The 23,961-nt window shown below is 44.4% G+C and overlaps 1 protein-coding gene across 3 annotated transcripts in view; it reads right to left on the reverse strand.

The window, feature by feature from the left end:
* Window positions 1–22,078, reverse strand: part of ESR2 (estrogen receptor 2) — a 58,363-nt gene extending 36,285 nt beyond the window's left edge. For 2 of the 3 annotated variants that reach the window (XR_009557099.1, XM_035104475.2), the window contains exons 1-4: window positions 21,868–22,076; window positions 8,217–8,702; window positions 5,391–5,566; window positions 35–151 (exon numbers count right to left, since the gene is read on the reverse strand). Coding sequence is in view for 1 of the 3 variants with exons in the window: in XM_035104475.2 (XP_034960366.2) it covers window positions 35–151; window positions 5,391–5,566; window positions 8,217–8,650 (727 nt within the window). In the remaining 2 variants the exon portion in view is untranslated. Of the gene's footprint in view, window positions 1–34; window positions 152–5,390; window positions 5,567–8,216; window positions 8,703–21,867 lie in introns of all 3 variants that reach the window. The other variant, XR_009557100.1, reaches the window with a different exon arrangement.
* Window positions 22,079–23,961: the final 1,883 nt, after the last annotated feature.

Genomic DNA, 23,961 nt, shown 5'->3' on the forward strand with positions numbered 1-23,961 from the left:
CGACAGGACAGACCCAAGGGAATGCAAAACTCACCACATTTCATCATCCCAACTTCGTAGCATTTCCGAAGTCGGCAGGCTTGGCAGCTTTTGCGTCGGTTTTTATCTATTGTGCACTGATTTGTCGCTGGGCAAATATAATCATTGTGTCCTGCAAGGAGAGATAAAAGGGGGAAACATTTGAAGAAGAAGGAAATCACTGCTGCGGACTGTGATTACACCTGTGGCAATTGGCCCAGAGGTTAAGCATTTGCCTGGCATGCAGTAGGTTCTGGGTTCGAATCCCCGGCATCTCCAAGTAGTACTGAACTCATGCCTGAAACTGTGAAGAGCTGCTGCCAGTCTGTGTAGACAATACTGAGCTAGATGGACTGACTTAGGATAAGGCAAGCTCCTAGGTTTCTGCGATTTGCCACTAAGGATAGGGAAGAAATTTGATTCAGTTCACATTTTAAAGCCAAATTGTCAGGGCAGGTGTCAGAAACAGGTCAGCAATAACTCACAAGGTGTCCGTGAAGTTAACTCTTTATACCAAGAAACAAGGCAGCTCAGGTCTAGTGAGCACAGTAGCTTCTTCATAGGTCTTGCCCCTATGAGGCAGAGACTGCCTTCCCATAGTTGCCTAAGCTTCCTCCACTCCTGGGTCCTTCCCAAGCAACTTCGTCTTGCCTCTTCATGCCTCTCTGAGGTCTGGGCGACCAAGGAGGAGGTGAGCTGGTCGCAGCAGCAGCAGGAGGAGACTCCCTGGAGTCTTCAGCGGAAAAAGGATGGGGCCAATTTAATAACTATCACGATTCTAAGATGGCGACGGAGAAACATCTCCAGGCAGAGTCTCCTCTGTAATTAGTGCTTCTTTCCCCCTTCCTGAATAATTAGAGCTAAGGAAAAATAATTCAGATTCGGATTCTTCAGCAGCCTGTATCTCCAGACCTCCCTCCTCTCCAGCCTCTGATTCTGGACTGCTCTCTGCCACAGCCTCTCTCTGCTCACTAAGCCCTGTCGCCTCTTCAGCTTCCGACACCTCCTCCTCCTCCCAGCCTGCTCCCTCTTCTCTCTCTGACCACTTCTTGTTGCCCTGCCAGCAACCCCCTGGCTTCTTCCCCTGGGGGTTCTCTTGGGGGTTCGCCAGCTGCTGCCTCCCACCACTCCCTCTGCATCCAGCCAGTCCATGAAAGCAAATCTATCAAATCCACACTTTTTGAAACAATATGCAAACCGAAACATGGTTATCATTCAAAATCCACCCTTATCCACAGTTTGTAATGCAGTTCTCCAACCAGCCATTATAGAAATGCCTGCGCTAGGGGCAAGTTTGCATAAAAAAATGAATAGAACAGGGCTAGCAACATACAAAAAGGCATTGTATCTGAGAACTTTGCACTAAAATGCTGATTTTGGTGGAGGAGAGGTTCCCCCCCCCTTTTTAAAGGAAGTTCTCAAATTGATGCGGACTGTGAAGAACTGAATTTAAGATAGGAAAATGTGAAAATCAAAATTGACAGACTCTCCCATCCCTATTTGGGACACAAGGCATTTCACACAGTGAGCTGGCAATTCCTAAGTTTTCCTGTATCGTGGGACGAGGTTGGCGAGGTTGGCTTGCCCTCGGAGGACCCCAGGGTTGTCTTTCAACACAGCTGCTACGTGGAAGGCTGCCAAATGAAGCCTCGGCTTCTGCATGCTCATCTCACTGCACTGAGCACTCAGTATGTGGCCCTGAGCAGTCAGGCATCCTTGATTTGACAAACAGCATCGTAGCAACAGGGAACACGCACAAGCCTTGGAGGGCCTACCAGCTGCCTGGCTAAGCTGCTCCCTTTCCTTTCCTTTCACCTTCACCTTTAGAGAGGCTGCATGCATGTAGGTTTATAGCAGGCTTTCATGAAGCATGCACCTGGTAGGCAGAAGTGAGAAGGAATTATCGTTCCAGCTCGTCAGTATCCTTCTTGAACTGTGGTGCCCAGAACTGGACACAGTACTCCAGGTGAGGTCTTACCAGAGCAGAATACAGTGGTACTATTACTTCCCTTGATCTAGATGCTATACTCCTATTGATGCAGCCCAGAATTGCATTGGCTTTTTTAGCTGCTGCATCACACTGTTGACTCATGTCAAGTTTGTGGTCTACCAAGACTCCTAGATCCTTTTCACATGTACTGCTCTCAAGCCAGGTGTCTCCCATCCTGTATCTGTGCCTTTCATTATTATTATTTTGCCCAAGTGTAGTACTTTACATTTCTCCTTGTTAAAAGGAGGGGTGATATGATAGCCGTTGAACATGGCTATCATATCACCCCTCGTCTCCTTGTTAAAATTCATCTTGTTTGCTTTGGCCCAGTTGTCTAATCTGTTAAGGTCATTTTGAAGTGTGATCCTGTCCTCTGGGGTATTAGCCACCCCTCCCAATTTGGTGTAGTACTTTACATTTCTCCCTGTTAAAATTCATCTTGTTTGCACACAGTCAATTCCCTCCACTGCACCCAGCATAGAAACCAGGTGGGTTGTCCCCTCTTCCGTGTCCAGCACAGAAATGCAATTCTTCTCTTCTTTGGCAATCACACGTAGCTGAGTAAGATTATCTTCCATGAACACAGTCTTAACAGTGAATTCGTAGGTGACTCTGGAGGCCAATTCTGGATCCACACGTCCTTCCACTGTGGGGACAAAGGTTTCTGGCAGGAATTCATCATGATGAGGATTTGTCAAACATGCCTCCTTCTTAGCGTGTTTCTCCCTTTCATCCTGAGTTTGAGTGTCTTCGAAGTCCATGACAACTTTGGTGGCTCACAGGCCAGTGTTGCCCAGTTGTCGGTGTTGATACTACATTTTTTTTAGAATTGTCTTGAGTGAGTCTTTAAAGCTCTTTTGTTGACCACCAGCATTACGCATTCCATTTTTAAGTTCGGAATAGAGTAGTTGTTCGGAAGACGATAATCAGGCATCCAAAGAACATGATCGGTCCAACAAAGTTGATGTTGAAGAATCATAGGTGATATTTGCTTTTTCCAGTACACTGGCATTAGTTCGCCTGTCTTCCCAAGTGATATGTAAAAAGTTATAGAGACGCCACTGATGGAATCTTTCAAAGAGTTGGAGATGGTGTTTATAAGTGGTCCATGTTTCACAAGCATACAGTAAGGTTGGTGGTACAATAGCTTTGTAAACAAACATTTTGGTTTCCCTGCAAATGTCCTGGTCCTGAAACACTCTGCACTTCAATTGGGAGAAAGCCGCACTCTCCAACCTCAGGCAATGCTGGATTTCAATATCAATGTCGGCCATTGTGGAAAGGTAACTGCCCAGGTAGGAGAAGTGATTGACATTTTCCAACGTTACACCATTGAGTTAGGGACGCGGGTGGCGCTGTGGGTTAAACCACAGAGCCTAGGGCTTGCCGATCAGAAGGTCGGCGGTTTGAATCCCCGCGACGGGGTGAGCTCCCGTTGCTCGGTTCCAGCTCCTGCCAACCTAGCAGTTCGAAAGCACGTCAAAGTGCAAGTAGATAAATAGGTGCCACTACAGCGAGAAGGTAAACGCCGTTTCCGTGTGCTGCTCTGGTTCGCCAGAAGTGGCTTTGTCATGCTGGCCACATGACCTGGAAGCTGTACGCCGGCTTCCTCGGCCAATAACGCGAGATGAGTGCCGCAACCCCAGAGTCGGTCACAACTGGGCCTAATGGTCAGGGGCCCCTTTACCTTTACCTTACACCATTGAGTTGGATTTGTGGCGCAGCAGAGGGGTTGTTTTGTGCTTGCTGGTGCTGCACTTTGGTTTATTTTGGCATGTTTCAGGAAGGGCAGAAATCTCACTCACTCCTCTGCCAGCTCTCCCAGCTCTGCTCCCAGCTAATAAAAATAATGTCTTCATGCTAGTAATGTCTGTGGGTTATCAGCAAGGCTAGCTTTCCAGGAAAGAAAGGGCAAATTCTGTTTCATTCTCCTCCGTCCCTTGCAAATATATAAGCCTCAAATGAGAAGCTGTCCTGGATCATAAAATTATTGCAAACATTTCATGCTGAATTTCCGTAAGCCTTCACAAAAAGCTTTATGAAATTTTTCAGCTTAGATATTTCAGGGTGGAGGAGCTTGTTTGCTCTTTGACACAGATACTAAGAAAATTTAGTTTAACGTGACCTGAAAAATCAGTTTTGCAGGATTGCTGGTTGCTTTTTGATAAGCCTTCAGAGAGCAGATGTGGAGTCTGCGGTTGGCAGCGAAGGTTGTTTGCAATCAAAGGTCCCCTGGAAGCAAGATTAAAATGTTGGGCCACCAAGTTTCTCAGCATATGTCACGGCCTTCAGAAGGTCATTTTGTCCTGTTCTATAAAGCAGAAGTGAACAGAACGTATGACATGCACATGTTTTGCTTTCTCTAAATAACATTAAGCTCCTGTAACCAGACCTGCACTAAAACTGACCAGTTATTGGGGAGTAACCATTCAAAGAGAATGAGATTTTCTTCTGAGCAAACATGGACTTCAGGCTAATTCAAGAGCAGGAATAAGGCACAGGATGCAATCCTATGCACAGATTCCTCTGACAAGGCCCAAGCTCCAAGGTTGAGAGAAAAGCAATGGATCACACCACCGGGAAGGTGGTCACTGAACTCTCTTTGCTTCAGACTCTCCAACCTGCAACAGGTGCTTAATGATGCTGGACAACACTGCAGCTTTCAGTGTGAACTGGAGTTCAAAAGTCATTCTCTCTCCCAATAAATTAATGTTTGTTCATTGTGGGTGGCGTTCAGCTTTCCATCTTTCCCTCCTTCCAAACTGGGGACTATGGATCTTCCCCACTCCCACCAATGGTAGGAAAGTAGCTGGAGAGAAGGGCATTTTTCTTTTTTTAAAAAATAATCTTTATTGGTTTAAAATCAACACATACACACACAACAGAAGCTTGAAAAAAGGAAAAGAAAATGAAACAAAAGAAGCACGATACATCCCTTACAAACAAACAAAAACCAATAGAACAATACATTCACAAATTCGCAAGAATATTCCATCAGTTTCCGACTTCCTTGATATGGGTTCTTTGTTTTCTTATTTAGTTACCTCTATTTTCCAATAAACATTATCCTTATTCAATCTTGTCTGTTTTCTTTGTACCTTAATCAATTCCGAGAGTTATTCAAAGCATTCTAAAGTTTTTATTTGAGGGCACTGTTCTTTTAAAAATATTGTCTATAAATTTCCCATTCCCTCTTGAACTTTTGGGTTGAACAATCTCCGATCTTTTCCCGTCATATTTATGCAAGTTCCATGTATTCAAGCATTTTTATCTGCGGGGCAGTTTTTACCTGTGAAAGTACTAACACACTCACACGTTTTCGCAGAAACATTTGCATCCCCAAAGAATTTCCTTTCCCGGGAAAGCCTGCCATTCCCCCTACCTTGAATGCTTCTTTTGAAGAACGCTTTGCAGCCCTCACATGACCAAACGCCATAGTGATATCCTGAGGCATAATCGCTGCACACGGCACAGAAATGGGCGTCCCTTTTCGAGACGGGGCTGTTTGTGGAGGGGCTGGTACAGTCGTTGCTGTTGGCTTTTCTTTTCAAGGTTTCTCTGGGGGAACAGGAGAAGAGCCGTTAGGAAACAGTGAAATAACACGTGCACATTTACCTCATAACTTTTTGTGGCGGTCCTCAAAACTTTTGGGTGGTTTGATGTGTATTTTGGGGGGTTGGTTTTTTTTACCTCAAAACCTCTGGCGGTTTTTTTGTTTTTTGCCTCCATAAATCTGGCTGCCTTTACAATGCTGCAGGAAGGAACCCTTGCATAGGGAAGTTTTTTAACGTTTAATGTTTTGTTATGTTTTGGTATATGCTGGAAGCCGCCCAGATTCAGATGGATGGGGTACAAATAATAAAATTGTCGTTGTTCCTAAAAATTATATTAAATTACCACACCCACAAAAATATGTTTGAAGTCCATAGCCTATATATTCCCACCATTTGCTCCTTATTCCAAGGCCCTAGTCCAGGGGTCAGCAAACTTTTTCAGCAGGGGGCCGGTCAACTGTCCCTCAGACCTTGTGGGGGGCCGGACTATATTTTTTGGGTTCGAAATGAACAAATTCCTATGCCCCACAAATAACCCAGAGGTGCATTTTAAATAAAAGCACACATTCTACTCATGTAAAAACACCAGGCAAGCCCCACAAATAACCTAGAGATGCATTTTAAATAAAAGGACACATTCTACTCATGTAAAAACACTCTGATTCCCGGACCGTCCGCGGGCCGGATTTAGAAGGCAATTGGGCCAGATCCGGCCCCCAGGCCTTAGTTTGCCTACCCATGCCCTAGTTACTTCCCTTTCTGCTTACCTGAGGATATATAAAAATAATGGCTTTTTTTTTTTACCTCAGCTGTGCTAAACTGACAGTTTTCAATGAAAAACTTTTACGTTTGATTTTTGTGTTGGGGAGGGGAAGGGAGAAGAGCGGGAAGCTTGCTAACATGGTCAGACCTCACCTGGAGTACTGTGTCCAGTTCTGGGTACCACAGTTCAAGAAGGATACTGACAAGCTGGAACGTGTCCAGAAGAGGGCAACCAAAATGGGCAAAGGCCTGGAAACGATGCCTTATGAGGAACGGCTTAGGGAGCTGGGTATGTTTAGCCTGGAGAAGAGAAGGTTAAGGGGTGATATGATAGCCATGTTCAAATATATGAAAGGATGTCATATGGAGGAGGGACAAATATTGTTTTCTGCTGCTCCAGAGAAGCGGACACGGAGCAATGGATTCAAACTTCAAGAAAGAAGATTCCACCTAAAAATTAGGAAGAACTTCCTGACAGTAAGAGCTGTTCGGCAGTATAATTTGCTACCAAGGAGTGTGGTGGAGTCTCCTTCTTTGGAGGTCTTTAAGCAGAGGCTTGACAGGCATATGTCAAGAATGCTTTGATGGTGTTTCCTGCTTGGCAGGGGGTTGGACTGGATGGCCCTTGTGGTCTCTTCCAACTCTATGATTCTATTCTATGATTCTATGATTTCTTCAATAGCTTAAGGTTGCTATACATCCTGATTTTCGCGGACATTACTGGGATTTCAAAGGCGGAATTGACACCCGGGGTGAATTTTCGAAAGGCGGTGCTTTGTCCTGGATTTTAGTCAAGTCAATTCAAAATTCACAGTAGTTGTGTGTGTGTGTGTGTGTGTGTGTGTGTGGAAAAAAAATTACATTGGAGGGGTTATGCTGGAAGCTCAACGACTTTCGGGGGTTTTACTTTTTGAGATATGGCAACCCTATAATAGCTGGCGTTGCTCAACAAATTCAAAGAGATGTGTCTGCGTGAAAGAATGTCCATCACTGAAATGAATGAGGGAGCTTCTGCAAGCATAGATGCTCCACGCATGCTCCACTGCACGTGTGGGGCTCTGAATTGTGTCAACTGCCTCTGGGCTTCAAAGAGTTTCCCTTCTAACTCAAGCAAAGTTTTGTACATCGTATTTAAAAACAAAACCCTTTCATTAAAATAATAATAATAATAATGGCCTATGCTCAGTTAATCAAGGAAAGGGAAGGATTGGCTCTATGGAGATCATACTCTTTCCATCCTTGAACTTTCATTTAAGTTATAATTCACAAATGCTCAATACCACAATCATTGTTTCCATGGCAATAAATTAACGGCGTGAAAGACACCGCCACACACACAAAAAAACCGAACGGGAGGAGAAGCACAACTGCAAAAGAGGCAAGATCATTCTGAAAACAGAAAATGACTCTTTAAAACCGATTCTCAGAAAAGAAGGCAGGAAGGAGATCGGCCAAAATCTCTGCTCCAATAAGCCATTCTCTTGTCATGAGCCCGACTTGCCATGATAGCAAGAAAGCCACATATAATGTATATACCCTTTGTTTGTTGTTACTGTTTTTGTAATTAAAAAAAGCAAACAAAAAAACAGTGGTTTACAAAAAGAAGAAAACAACAGAATTATCAGAAAAAGAAAAAGAAACAGTTAAAATCAACTATGTAAAATAATTCAGATATGAATAATTATCTGGGTAGACTTGCCTGAAGAAAAACGTTCTTAGCAGGCTCCAGAAAGAAGTACCGTGAAATATACCTGTCTGGTGTCAGTCAGCAGGGAGTTCCAAAGTTGTTGACACTACAGCAATCTCCCCACCCCCACCCCCAAGCCTATGATTTGGAGAAACAACACTGTTGGAAATGATGAAAGACAGACAGATAGATAAGCATTTGTTACCTGTGCATAGGAAGGACATGATCCCCGGGTCTCGCTTCGCACCACGGGCTTTTTGGTTGGTCTGCATATAAAACAGACGACTGGCAGTGTAAAGTCAAAGGAGAGATGTGGTCAGAACCAGACCATAACATGCTTGGGCTGGCCGACTGCCTGAGAGAGGCGCTTTCCGAGTCGCCGAATGTGCTTGGAATGCTGTAGTTCATCATAGCGGGGGTGTAGAATGTCATGGCCGGATACTCATGCCTGTTTTCCATATAAGAGGATGGAATGTAAATTGGGCTGTGCTCTACGCTCAAAGCAGACTGGCTGCAGCTGAAAGGGGCAGGAGAGACCAGCTCGGAGAGGGAGCTTTTCACTTCTGCTTTGGTACATCCGAGGTCTTGGACCGGTGGCAACTGAGAAAATTCCTTGTGAGATGATGCACAGAGGGACATGCTGCTGGAGCCAAGTGCCTCCTCTTCAAGCAATCATCCTCAAATATTTAATCTGGAAAACAGAAACGTTAAGAATTATATCGGGTCTCCTCTCTTGCTGCATGACTCTGGTGCCGAAACGGGTGGAAAGGAGGGCAACCTCCATTGTGCAAGACAGTAGAAGTCCGTGCTTGAACTTCTGCTGGTGGAACTCATTGGCTGAATCCTGTCCAAGATGTCTACAGAGACACATGACCTGATCATTTGTGATAACCACAGATTATTCCACTTTTCTTGGATGGATTCGCCAGTATCTAGATCAGGGGTTGGGAACCTGTCACCCTTCAGGCGTTTTTGCCATGTTGACTGGGGACGGTGGGAGTTTGAGTTCAATGACAACTTGGAGGGTCACAGACTCCCCATCTTGTGCTCTGAACCTTGGCTTGTTCTCTGCTTGCTTGATTTATTTTTAAAACTTAATTGCCGGGGATATAACATCACAAAATGTCTTTAAGCATGTGGATCTCTTTGGCTGTTTATCTTCTTCCTACATGTATTTTCCATTAACTTCTAGGGGAAAGACCAAAACAACACATTCAATTGACCCACAACAAACACACAGGGCTAAATTTAGACTTTGTTCTCTTTGACCCAACGAAAGCGCTCGCACAGTGCTCACATAATAATTTTGACCCTCACTGCCAGAGGAATTACTTTGCAGGCATAGAATCTCAAAAACATCGATTACGGTAAAATTAGTCATCGCAGTCCTTAAGCCAGGGGAAGAACCAGAGCTTTGTTGTACAAGAGGACCCGGCAACCTATATACTATTATGATTCTTGGTCCACAGATAGACTAGAAGAATGAGGAACAGCTTGAAACAACGTTATTCACCAGAACATCTAAGATAAATTTAGAATAACATAGAATCATAGAATCATAGAGTTGGAAGAGACCACAAGGGCCATCCAGTCCAACCCCCTGCCAAGCAGGAAACGACTTTTATAGAGTTGGAAGGGATCCCAGGGGTCATCTAGTCCAACCCCCTGTAATGCAGGAATCACAGCTAAAGCATCCATGGCAGGTAAACATCCAACCTCTGCTTAAAAACCTCCAAGGAAGGAGAATCCACCACCTTCACAAGGAGTCCATTCCACTGCCCAACTGCTCTCACTGTCAGAAAGTTCTTTCTAACGTTTAGTCGGAATCTCCTTTCTTGAAATTTTAATCCATTATTTCGTGTCCTAACCTCTGGAGCATCATGTTGTAGGGGGAGTTTGGGAAATCAGCAAAATGTCTGGGCTTTTGAAACTTGCCCCCCCCCAAAGCAAACTTTCCTAAAAGCAACTTGCTTTTACCAAAAAAAAAAAAGCTCAACAACTTTTTTTGTTTCCTGATTTTTACTTCTTGAAATAATGTGACCCTATTGTATTACCTCTGACTATATTACCACCTCTAAATCTTCTCTTTCCCTGGCTGAACATACCCAACTCCATCAACAATCCCTGAGTCTTTAGCACCCGCCTGGGTCAAATGACTTTAAGACAAGTCCTTAGATTACCAGTTTCTGAATTCTAAGGAAATATCTCTGCTGCTCTAGAGGGCTGGACTCGAACCAGCAGGTGGAAATATCAGGTGAGCAGATTTTGGCAAAACTTTATGATGGTAAGAAGCGTTTTAGCTTAATCTAGGCACTCATCTGGCAGAGATGCCAAGGTTACATTCCGCCCTGTAGATCCTGCACGGAGCATTTTGTTCCGATTCCGAAGAATGTGCCGTTGTCAGAGGCACAAGGAGTCCCTGAAAACACAAGGTTGTGTACTGAGCCTGAGCCATCTTGCAAGGCTGACAGCAATGTGACTACTCAGATTCTCACTTGCTCCTGTCAACTTATTTGGGAGACTCTGAGATTTAGAGTGGTGGTTCGTCATCTGAACCAACAAACATTGCACCAGTGCTGATTTATTAAAGCAACCAACAGGGGGGGGGGGAAGGTCCAGAATAACACTTCCCCATTTTTAAAAGGCTATACATTAATGACTGAAGGCCTGGGTAAAGAGGAAGGTTTTCGCCCACCACCTAATGACATGTAATGATGGTGCCAGCTGCTTGCTACCTGCAGGTTTTTAAAAAATATTTGAATGGAATAATAATAAAAATTATTCTGAACACCTTTTCAGCCTGCCGAAAGGTTTGACCTGATACCTGTAACTAATTTATATTTGCAGCCCTCAGCACAATTAAAGGAGTGTGTGCGTGTGTGTGTGTGAATTTAAAAGAAGAAGAGGAATATTTCCAATCATCATTAGAAATAACTTGTCCTTTAAAGCAGGCATTTGTAGAATGTAGTGTGAACTATAAATATATTTACTACTGTTATTCAGCGAGTAGCTTTCTGCTTCCACAAATCAAAAACAACCAAAGTAAGGCTTGGGTGTCTGAAGTTATAAAAACGACCACACAACCAATATCTCCAAATTTAGACTTCTAGCTGTTTTTGCTGAGCTGCTCTGCCTTTAAACGATCTCTATTTTGTTCCCGCTCCCACTGACAATTTGCCAATTATTTCTCCCATCAAGTACAACGACTGATTCAGATGCCATGGTCAAATAGGTACACAGATAAAAGATTAAACTAACCAAGCCGAATGAGAAATGCACGTACGTACAAACAAACGGTAAATTGAGGGGAAATCCTGGAGAAAAGATCTATTAAGGCTTTTCATATCGGTAGCGATATGTTGCCCAGTTTCGAAACGAAACAAAACAAAAATAAAAGGGAACAGAAAATGTGTTTCTTATTAGGGGACCGGTGAAAGCAGAGTCGGCCCAAGATATTTTGCCGCCTGAGGCAAACCGCAAAATGGAGTCCCTCGCCATCGGGGAAGAAGGGGTGTGTGAAGATCTACATCACGAACAAGGAGGGAATAAAGATATACATCAGGAACCAGGGTGGGAGGAGATTGGCGGTGCCTCCTATTTGCCAAGAGACTGATGTAGAGGAAGCATTGGGGAGTGCAAGCGAGGAGACACCATATCTGGCCTTCAAGTAATGTGCCGTAGCTGTTGCAGCAGAGCCGGATTTACATATAAGCTAAACAAGCTATAGCTTGTTTGGGGCCCCCCAAAAAAATTAAAGGGGGAAAAAACCTGGATGTACATTCCCAAAATATAAGATATAAAAACAAATAAAATAAAACATAGTTTTGTGGACGCTCCTATTTGTTATGTGCAAATGGCTTTAGATACCTATCAGGTCCATAAATTACCATATAGCATATATTCAACACAAAAAACAGCGACAATTTGTTGCTGACAAAGGACAGCTAGACATATAAAGGGCCCCATTACCTTCAGTAGCTTAGGGCCTCATCAAACCGAAATCTGGCCCTGCTTGGAGGCCGCACCTGCTGCCCCTGTGGAACCTGCCGCCTGAGGCAGTTTCCTCCCCTCGCCACCTGGGTGGGCCAGCCCTGGATCAAAGACTTTGCAACTATGCAGATTCTGCCCCCCCCCACTCAATATGTGAAGGCTTCAAAAGTCTAAAGCAGGCACCCCCAAACTTGGGACCTCCAGATGTTTTGTACTACAATTCCCATCATCCCTGACCACTGGTCCTGTTAGCGAGGGATCATGGGAGTTGTAGGCCAAAAGCAGTTTGGGGATGCCTGGTCTAAAGGAATCAAATAAAACACCCCTTTCAGACTTCCCACATGCTCCTGGCTATCCTATGTAGGCCTGAGAGCCAGCATCATTTCCCTTTTCAGAAACAAATTTATTTATTTATTTATTTATTTATTTATTTATTTAGAAAAGCTTTCATAGTTTATAGTGGCAATATTTCAGCAGCAGCTTGTGCAGGCACGCCATACATGAGGATAGTTGCTTACTTTTACCACTGTACATCTTCAGATATAGCTGCTCAGAAGGCAGCAGAGGAAAGCCTTGAGAAAGTAAATAAACTGCAACAGCACCGAAGGGAGAAATTGGTCCTTTTTTCTTCTTAACTCTCCTTGAATCACAGCAATCATGGGTGCTAGAGCCTTGTAACAACATCTATTAAAGGAAACCTCTGATTGTTGCATTGAAATCCATTCAACAAATACCTAGAAAAGCCAAGATCATTTCAGCATGCAAATTTGTGACGCTTCAATTAGCGTTAATAAGCCAGAGAGCAAACACAGAATATGCTGTGCGGTTTGAAGCTCTGAGACTTTAGGAGGACTGGCTGGAGAGGGAGAGGGAGGGAGGGAGGGAGGGAGGGAGGGAGGGAGGGAGGGAGGGAGGGAGAGGGAGAGGGAGGGAGGGGAGAGGGGGAGGGGGAGAGAGAGAGAGAGAGATCACTCCTGTCCTGGTCAGTCTAGCTCAGATCTATATAGCAGACCCTCCAAGGGTCCCTATTTTCCAGGGACGGCCCTGAGAAAAGCTGTCCCAGTTTCTGATTTGATCCTGAAGTGTCCCACTTTACCTTAAAGGTAAAGGACCCCTGACAGTTAAGTCCAGTAACGAACGACTCTGGGGTTGTGGCGCTCATCTCGCTTTACTGGCCGAGGGAGCTGACGTTTGTCTGCAGACAGTTTTTCCGGGTCATGTGGCCAGCATGACTAAGCCACTTCTGGCGAAACCAGAGCACCGCACGGAAACGCCATTTACCTTCCCGCTTGAGCGGTACCTATTTATCTACTTGCGCTTTGATGTGCTTTCAAACTGCTAGGTTGGCAGGAGCTGGGACCGAGCAATGGGAGCTCACACCGTCATGGGGATTCGAACAGCCCACCTTCCGATCAGCAGGCCCTAGGTTCTGTGGTTTAGACCACAGCGCCACCCACTTTCCCTTGTTGTTGTTGTTTAGTCGTTTAGTCATGTCCGACTCTTCGTGACCCCATGGACCAGAGCACGCCAGGCACTCCTGTCTTCCACTGCCTCCTGCAGTTTGGTCAAACTCATGTTTGTAGCTTCGAGAACACTGTCCAACCATCTCGTCCTCGGTCGTCACCTTCTCCTTGTGCCCTCACTCTTTCCCAACATCAGGGTCTTTTCCAGGGAGTTACAAGAAGCAGAACTCAGCCTGCTTCATCTCTTCTTGATTCAAAAGCCCTTGGACAAGAACAAAAATCTATCTGTATGTCCATCACAGACGCAAACCCCACGTGCAATAATCCAAGAATCCAAACCATGTCACAAAACGATACAACATCACTTCGCATGATACGTTCACTGTTATATTTTTACCAGCCAAAGTATTCAATTTAATTCCTATTAGCCTTTCTGGGCTCCCCCCCTCCCCGGGTGCTTAATATACTTACATTGCTTAATTACGGTAGATGGTAAATTTTCAAGGCCTAGTGACTAGTCTGTTAAACTGATTAAAAAAAGAATATGTAGGGGAAAAAATTCAAAACTTGGCCCATGTTGTAGAGGAATTGGTTTTAGACATTGGCCCCCTGCTTCTGCAAATACCAGTGGTCACTGCGACCTGCACAGTGTGTTTATTTGAACCACACCCAACAATTTACTGTGCAAGTATATCCTTATCGTATATTTGATGTCCAAATTTTGGGTTTCAATTCCTTCCAGAGAGACAAATCTATTAAATCCAGCCTGTGAGTCATATTTGCACAACTTTAAACCCAAGAGTTGTGTCAATATAAAGGAATCCGTGCACGGCAATTACCAGTTTTATTGGTTTTTGTGGGGACGGTGGTATCTGCTTAAGAACAAATTTAGCCAATTCGTTTCAGAAAAGCACATCTTTTTGCAGGGGTTTATTTTAATCGGTTGTAATATTGGCCTTCTTCAGGAGCTGTAAAAATGTCCCATAGATGCTGGGTAGCCGGGAACTCTTCAAAGCTTAGGTGGTTTCAAGGCCGGCAGTCTCAGCATGAGTCCTTGCCAATAGGAAGGTGTCAGCTGCGATACGCTGTTTCTAAGCATCAGGAGACAAAATATTTCCTGCTACTGATATTTGCTCCCACAGTCTCCTTTAATCAGAAATGCTTTATAATTTATTCTCGTTTCCCCTCCCCCCCGTCTCTTATATTTCGGGGGGGGGGGTGACCCACAATCCACAATATTTTTATTAGGACCAACTGCAACTTCAGAGAACAGAGAGGAAGCTTCTGAAGCCTCCAGAACTCTTAATCAGACTGGATTTTAAGCAAAGTTAGGATGGTGCTGGCGGGGGGAGCAAAACGTTTTTGATGCTGAAGCCACAAAGTGGCTAGACTTTAGGAGTGTTCCACTATGAAAGATAAATTAAAATACTATTTCTGAGTCATAGGAGGAGATATCCGACTTAGGCTGTTTAGAAGGCACATAGAATCATAGAACTGTAGAGCTGGAAGGGCCTGAGTGTCATCTAGTCCAACCCCCTGCAAGGCAGGAATCTTTTGCCCAATGTGGGACTCAAACTCATGACCCTGAGATTAAGAGTCTTGTGCTCTACTGGCTGAGCTATCCCAGGACAATGCAGCAAGCTTGGTGAAGCTGAGATGATCTAAACCTGCTGAGTACCTGGATGGAAGACTAGCTGGAAATCCTATAAACCTTCATTATATTTAGATCGTTGTAAGCTGCCTTGAGCTGGCTTGTGTCTAGAAAGGCATGGTGCAAATTTATAGAATAAACATACAAGCAGTGCCTTAAACCCCCTGGAGGTAAATGAGGATGGGGTAGAATTGAATTCAGTTCATATATACAGTAATCCACATTTTCCAATGCAGTAAATGAACCGAAACACAGCCATCTTTCAAATGTCTCATCTCCCTGAATTTTGCAATGCAGTTCTCTAGGCAGGTCATGTGCAAAAAAAAAAAATGGAAATTGACTTATATATAAATCCAGAAAAATAACCATGCTTCAGCGGTGGACTGGGAAGTCTGAGCTATCTGAATGCTCCAGCAGTTCACATGTATTCCTCATTTAATACAGGGATTTGGAATTTGTGGCCCTCCAGATGTTGTTGGACTATAACTCCTCTCCTCCTTGACCATTGGCCATACTGGCAGGGAGTTGATGGGAGTTGAAATCCAGCAACATCTGAAGGACCATGTATTACATGGGGTTCTTGTTGATGTTAGCCATTCCTTCAATTTAAAAAATTAACACCAGGTGTGCCTTTTCTTTTGAAGTCTAAGTGATTCTCCGAAACAAGGCACATTCCCTAGCCAACAACAACTATGGCTTAAGGTTGGCTAGCGATAGGGAGCAACAAGCCATGACCTGTTTCAGCCATAACAGGAAACCATAGTGCAGGAATCTCAGCTAAAGCATCTGTGACATATAGCCATCCAACCTTTGCTTGAAAACCTCCAAGGAAGGAGAGTCCACCACCTCCCTTGGGAATCTGTTCCACTGCCGAACAGCTCTTACTGTCAGAAAGTTATTCCTGATGTTTAGTTGGAATCTCTTTTCTTGTAACTTAAATCCACTAATTCTGGTCCTACCTGCCAGAGCAGGAGAAAACAAGCTTGCTTCGTCTTCCATGTGACAGCCCTTAAGATATTTGAAGATGGCTACCATATCTCCTCTCAGTCTCCTCTTTTCCAGGCTAAAAAAACCCAAATCCCTCACACGTTCCAGTTTGTCAACATCCTTCCTAAATTGTGGCACCCAGAACTAGACACAGTATTTCAGGTGTTTTCTGACCAAGGCAGAATAGAGCAATACTATTACCTCTCTTGATCAGACACTAGGCTTCTGTTGATGCAGCCTGGAACAGTGTTAGCTTCTTTTGCTGCTGCATCACACGGTTGACTCATGTTAAGCTTATGATTCACTAAAACCTCTAGATCTGGAGCGGAGAGAGTCAGGAGTGAACAGCAGAAAGCAGCGGGATTAGGCTCTCTGAGAACAGAGAGTCAGTTTCAGGAACACAGTAAGAATCAATACTTTGGAGAGCTCCGCGGGGCAGCTGTGTCCTGATATCACTCCCTCCAACCGTGGTCTCTGTGCTGCCTTGCAAACAGGAACAGAGCCACAATTGAGAAACCTGTTTGGAACTGCTTGTAATATTGCATTTTTAAATTATTGTTTGGGAAACCCTGCTCGTCTAGAATGCTATTTACATGCCGGGTGCTGAGCACTAATATCTTTTAATAAGAAAACAAATTTATCGAAAATAGATGGGCCAAGTGTTCAAAATCTTGACAGGAACCCAAATAGGGGAGAACCTGGAAGAGGAAAAGAAGACTTGGCAATTCTGTCCAAAAGAGATAAATGCAAATCCTGCCAGGTTCAGAAATCTCACGAGATCTCATGCACTCCGTCACTGTATGACCCAGGATCCTGTAGGAGGGGCTGGTGCCTCCTTCCCTAAGTTCCAGAAGCTTCTGTCTTAGGAAGAATGTGTGATGCTCACATGTGTGGTGTCACACCCACAACATCACTCCCCCCCCCTCCAACTGCCCTTGCAAGCTGGAACCTCTGGCCTTAACTATTCGCCTACGAAAATTTTCACTGCACGCCACTGGCAACGCAATAGCTCCCTGCTTGTCTTAAAGCAGCAAAACAGAACCCATGGAAGAGCCCTAGTAAGTTCAGGCTTGCCCAAGGCCATCGTGGGAGATTTGTGACTGAGCAGGAATATGGAGCTTCATTCAAACCCAATGCTGCCTCAAAAACCCCACCCCACTCCACTCCAGCACTGATGGGACACAATAATTTTACCATCATAGAATCTTAGAGCTGGAAGAGACCCCCAAGGGTCATCTAGTCCAACCCCCTGCAATGCAGGAATCTCAGCTAAAGCATCCATGGCAGGTGGCCACTCCACCTCTGCTTTAAAACCTCCAACCTGCTTTAAAACCACCTACCGTGGGAATCTGTTCCACTGCCAAACAGCTCTTACTGTCAGAAAGTTCTTCCTGATGTTTAGTAGGAATCTCTTTTCTTGTAACAAAAATCCACTAATTTGGGTCCTACCCGCCAGAGCAGGAGAAAACAAGCTTGCTTCATCTTCCATATATAATTTAAATATGGCTACCATATCTCCTCTCAGTCCCCTCTTTTCCAGGCTGTTGTTGTTTGTTGTCGTTTAGTCGTTTAGTCGTGTCCGACTCTTCGTAACCCCATGGACCATAGCACGCCAGGCACTCCTGTCTTCCACTGCCTCCCGCAGTTTGGTCAAACTCATGTTCGTAGCTTCGAGAACACTGTCCAACCATCTCGTCCTCTGTCGTCCCCTTCTCCTTGTGCCCTCCATCTTTCCCAACATCAGGGTCTTTTCCAGGGAGTCTTCTCTTCTCATGAGGTGGCTAAAGTATTGGAGCCTCAGCTTCACGATCTGTCCTTCCAGTGAGCACTCAGGGCCGATTTCCTTAAGAATGGATAGGTTTGATCTTCTTGCAGTCCATGGGACTCTCAAGAGTCTCCTCCAGCACCATTTCCAGGCTAAACATACCCAATTCCCTCAACTGTTCCTCATAAGTCTTGGTTTCCAGACCCTTGATCATCTTGGTCGTCCTCATCTGCACATGTTCCAGCTTGTCAACATCCTTCTTAAACTGCAGCACCCAGAACTAGATACTGTACAGTATTTCAGGTGTGTTCCGAACAAGGCAGAATAGAATGGTACTATTACCTTGCCATCTTGTCACCCCTCCCAGAGTGGAACCCGGGGCAGACCGCCCCCTCCGCCCCCCCCTTCCTACACCCCTGAAGCCAGGTGCCCCTCATCCTATATTTGTGCACCTGGTTCTTCCTGCCTAAGTGCAGGACCTGACATTTGTCCCTGTTGAAATTAATTTTGTTAGCTTGTGCCCAGTCAATATTGAATTCTGATTCTGTCTTCTGCAGCATTAGCTACCCCTCTCAGATTGGTGTCAAATTGGATGAGCGTCCCCTCAATTCCTATTTCAAGCTTTGAGCTCAAATTTGAACTTCAAATCAGTTCAAAATGTATAGCAGGGTTTGTTTGTTTGTTTGTTTGTTGTTGCTGGTGGTTTGTGCATTTGTGTGTTTAACTGATGGCCAAGAACTAACGAGAGGTAAGAGCTCTGGTAATCTACTTTGAAGAGGCTGGCAGATTTTAGCATGTGCCGGTCCATAGTCTACTGCATCAAGAGCCAAGTCTAGCATCTCTTTCCTTTTTGGAAAAAAGAAAGAGCAAAATATTGACACGAGGTCTCGAAAACTTATTAATTACAATCCCTACTCAGGAATAAGTCCATGTTTGTCACGGAGCTTAACTCCCTCCCAGGTGGTATTTATTATTATTATTATTATTATTATTATTATTATTATTATTATTATTATTATCATTATTATCATTCTACCCCACCCATTTGGCTGGGTTTCCCCAGCCACTCTGGACGGCTTTCAACAGAACATTAAAAACATGTGGTACATTTAAAAACATTAAAGGTACATGTGGATAAAATGGCAGCCTCTGGAGGATAAAAGAATTTCATTGCCTTGTTCTGGTAAAAGAAGATCCTTTGGTGTCTACACACGTGTGAATGAAATCTGATCCTTCCAAAAGGCACTGGAGATAAATTCATTTCAAAATATTGTTTTTTAAAAGCCATTTCCCACCTCAGGTGATTTATTAAGATCATCCGAAGCAGCCTCGTACTGGGTCACACCATCGGTCCATCCAGCTCAGTACTGTCAACACGGACAGGCAGCAGCTCTCCAATGACTCAGGCAGCTGTAAGTGGAGATGGAATGGAACCAGGAGCTTTCTGCATCCAAGGCAGGTTCTTTCCACTTAGCTACGGCTCTTCCTCGTTGTTTTGGCACTTGCCTTCCCTTGTTTTTATCCTGCTATTTGTATTGTCATGGCAAAACACCCCAGGGATTTTGACTTTCGGGGCGGTAAGGAAATGTTTTGAATAAATAAACAAATAATGCATAGGTACATGCTGTGAAAGCCCACCTAGGTTTCTGCTCTCCCGGTGCGGCTAGCTTGTCTGGTTTTTGCTTTCTTCTCCTCGAATCGAGAAGGCTGCAAACAGCGAGGGGTCCCAACAAGCTGGTTTGCCATTATGTGGATGCATATCATTGCTCAGGTTGTCTTGCAAAACAGAATAGGATCCCCTCATTTCTGCATACAGTATTCCAAGGAGACACAATTTCTCGGGCTTGTCCAAACTTCTTCTTCTTCTTCTTTTTAAATGACTGGATCTCTGCCCAACTATTTGCCATTTTTATCATTGGCATTCCAAAAATGTGAAGGCACACACATCGTGATTCAGCGGAGTATTAAAAATAAAAAAAAGAAGGCTGCAAAATTATAATAAACATAGGCTGCGCTACACGGATCCGGAACCATGGACCTTTTTAACTGATGTGATCAGTCAGCCCAAAACTCTTATCTTGAGGTTTAATCCTACAATCTCTACATCTCTGCGTTGCATAGAAATGCTCTGCGTCCCATAGAAATTGCATAATGCTCCATGTTCTCGACCCTTTGCCACACTGGGCTTCGCCAAAGAAGTAGACTGAGTAACTGTCTGAGCAGTCTTTGTCAAACGTGTACAGATGGTGCACATTTTGTGGGGGAGGGGATAAATCCCTCTACCCACTTTAAACAAGCGGGATATTATAAGTTTCAATGACACAGTGTACATGAAGCCACCTTTGTCTGAGCCGAACCATTGGTTGTGCTAACTCGGTATACTGATGCAATCTCTGGTTGGATATGGCTTCCCAAGGACTTGGGTAGAGATGTGTGGGATTGAACCAGAGATCTGCGGCAGGCGGCGCATGGGCTTTACCTCTGAGCTGTGACCCTCCCTCCTCGTGGAAAGGCTATGAAAAATGGTAATGAAGCCAAGCCCTAAGAGGGCAGCAATCTGGGGGATTCGAACCCTCACCTTCGATGCCCTACATCAGGCTGCAAAGACACAACCTTTCGAGGCATCGCTAGCAAATTGCTCAAAGCCCTTGGCGTGGCGTAAGAGGGAATCGTCACCTGCCCTGGCATCATCGTGGCACAGAGTGGGCTACAACGCCAAGAAATAGCCACAGAAGATGTGGACTGGATGCATATGAGACTATGCCTTAGAGACTGGTTTCCAGTGCAAGGAGGACTCTCAGAGGAACCATGCGATACAGTTAAAAGGCTTGTACAGTACAGAGTAACCACAACAAGCCCCCACCCTCGACTTTATTAACAGGGATGTGAGGGCTTCGAGGATGCGACCTTCAAGTCTGTGTCTCTCTGTTTTAGGGAGCATACACACTGGGCAAGATCCAGCCAGAGCTAAATGATTTGGAGTCCCATTGGCTTCGATGGAAGTGAGTTAAGCAACAGCTTAAGTTTCCTACTGGCATCAATGGGACTTGGAGGCACTTTATGGCGAGCAAATTGTGCCCAGTGTGTGATTTTCCCTCAGAGCTGGGAGGTATTTTTCTACCCAGTAGTTAAGAGACCAGTTCACAGTCTATTGCTACTTCCATACAGTGGAATTAGGAATTAATGAGGCATTAGTAGAATGGATGAGGAATTGATGAAATTAATTAATTGGGAATGCCATTGCATTAACCCCTTTCATAACATTCATTTTTTTATAAAAAAAAAAAAAGAGTGGAGCATAGACACAAAGGCTGAAAAAGCTCTCATCCCAATGGTGATCCTATGCCTCCCTACTCAGAAGTAATCTCCATTGAACTCAATGGGGAGTACTCCTGAGTTATTTGCATATAGGATTACATATTTAATTTCCCCCACTGCTCAAGACTGGGCTCAAGCCAAGAACCACTGCTCCACATCTTTATAATGGATTTGAGTTCTTTTTGCCCAAATAAACTCCAGTGAAACAGGAAGCTCTAAGCATATGAAAAAATAAATTATTTGGCTTCTCTCTCATTCATATCCAGTTCCCCCATCATTTTGGTTAAAGTATTCACATGAGTTTTTGAACACTTGTGCCATCCCCAGTCTTTCTTCTTCAGGTGTCATTTAAACAAACACACACACACAAGCAAACCACAAATGACTTAAGTAACAAACTTTTGCAATTTTTCTAGACAACTTTAAGAGATAAAAAATCTGAAAGGGGTAATTCTGAAATGGTCCTGAGAAAGGCCATTTTGAGCTTTATAAATCTGACTGTCCTCTTTCCAGGAATTATTATCAATCAAATCAACAATAGCATCATTTATTGCTCTCCCATACCCCTTTCCATCATCCATTACCTAGTAATCATTTATATATTCTCTCTCTCTCTCACTCACTCATACACAATCTCTCCCCATATGCATTAAAATTCACACAGCTCAATACAAGCACCTACCTGAGTGCTTTTGAATGGATTGTTCTTGACTCTGCAATTACTGGGAACGCATTAAACAAAAAAGAGCCAGCATTTCCGAGTTTGCTTTTTTCTTTGCTTCCTTTTGCCTCACCAGAGCAACAGCTGTATCCAAGACCGGCTCCGACAGCACACAGCTGAGCCTCCGTGAGCTCAAATACCAGCCGCTACGGAGCGATATCTTGTCAGCTAGTGAGCGCGCGCACACGCACACATGCAGACGCCCGGTGTTTTCTTTCCCCGGCAAAAGCAAGAGCTTAGTTTAAGTTCCCCCTCCTTCCCTGACATGACAATTTTCAGAAGCTTGTTAGTCACAGCCTGCTCTAGTGCCCAGCCTTGTCTGTGCTCGCTCCAAACTAGTCTATCCTTGTAGACACCGTGAGAATAATCTATTATCTGACAACACAGACCTAATTACCAAAGGAAACATTTGAATCACACTTTCCAAGTGTCCTTAACCAGGGACAGGTCCCTGTGTATTTAAAAAAAAAATTAAGGGTAAAAACTCTCTCCCTTCTTTTCCTTGGGAGTGGGGGAGGGCCTCGTTTTTATTTATTTAGTAAGTTTGCAACTGTGCCCTGACTGAATGCAATAGAAGTCTTCCACTTGGTTAAATCTGGTAAAAGGAGAGCCAGTTGCATATTGATTCCCCACACAGGCTGCATTAACCTTGGAGTAAGTCTCCTTAAGGGGATGCAGGTGGCGCTGTGGTCTAAACCACAGAGCCTAGGGCTTGCTGATTGAAAGGTCGGCGGTTCGAATCCCCGCGAGAGGGTGAGCTCCCATTGCTCGGTCCCAGCTCCTGACCACTTAGCAGTTCAAAAACATGTCAAAGTGCAAGTAGATAAATAGGTACCGCTCCGGTGGGAAGGTAAACGGCATTTCTGTGCGCTGCTCTGGTTCGCCAGAAGCGGCTTAGTCATGCTGGCCACATGACCTGGAAGCTGTCTGCAGACAAACGCTGGCTCCCTCGGCCTATAGAGCGAGATGAGTGCCGCAACCCGAGTTGTCCGCGACTGGACCTAATGGTCAGGGGTCCCTTTACCTTTACCTTTAAGTCTCCTTAAACTCAGTGGGACTTACTTCTAAGCAGGCTTGCATGGGATTGCACATGAAATCGTGAACATAACACCAGCAAGCTGCTTCCGAACTTTCACCCTCACTCTGCCCCTTGATGTGATAAATGTCGCTGGATGTGCTTGAGTAGCAGAGGCTATTCAAGGTATTCATTGCAACCAGATCCTCTCTACAAGACTGGATGGTAAAAATGGAAAAGAAATGCAGCTCAGTTCACATTTAAAGGTGGACTTATTTAATTCGCACTTCCTGGAGCAACGTGCGGCCTGAAACACATCTCTCTTTTGAAATTTGCACCTCTCTGAATTTTGCAGTGCAGTATCTCCAGCCATGTAATGTAGGCAAAAAATGTGTTTGCTATGGGGAAACGTACATAAAAATCCACATGTTGGTGGAAAGTATCCTACAAAAGTGAATTACCTTGGGGAAAAGTGCTTGCAAAAATGCACCTCTTGGGCAAAATTGCGTTTAAAAATTATGTATCAGGAGAACATCACACCAAAAGTCATGAAGATTATTTTTAAAATGCAAATTGATGTGGAAATGTGGAGAACAGGACTTATGATTGGAAGAGTAGACCTAGACTGACAGGTTCATCCACCCCTACAGACTGGACAGTATTATGTTTCTTCAAAGAGCAGGTGATGTGTGTGACTGTTCTAGTCCATTTCATGCAGAACCAGCAGAGAAATGCCATCAGCAATGCGCAAAAGGAGGGCACACTTTAGTTGGAGAATACATGGGGCCACTGAAGGTTAGAGGTACACAAGAATGTCCATATTTTCATCTGTGCCAAAAGGTCTGGCATTATTGTTGTTTAGGCTGCTGGGTTTTTTTTTAATAGGTTGTTGCATGTTCGTTTATGATAGTATGCCATTTTTTTTATTCACAAAACTGCAGGGAGGTGCTTTGACAATGAGCAGTAGCCTCACTAAGGAAGAGACCTAATATAAACTCCCCATAAGCTCTGTGCAAGCAAATCAGGCCAAATGATCAATA

This window comes from Zootoca vivipara, chromosome 1 (assembly GCF_963506605.1).
Source record: "Zootoca vivipara chromosome 1, rZooViv1.1, whole genome shotgun sequence".
Lineage (NCBI taxonomy): Eukaryota > Metazoa > Chordata > Lepidosauria > Squamata > Lacertidae > Zootoca > Zootoca vivipara.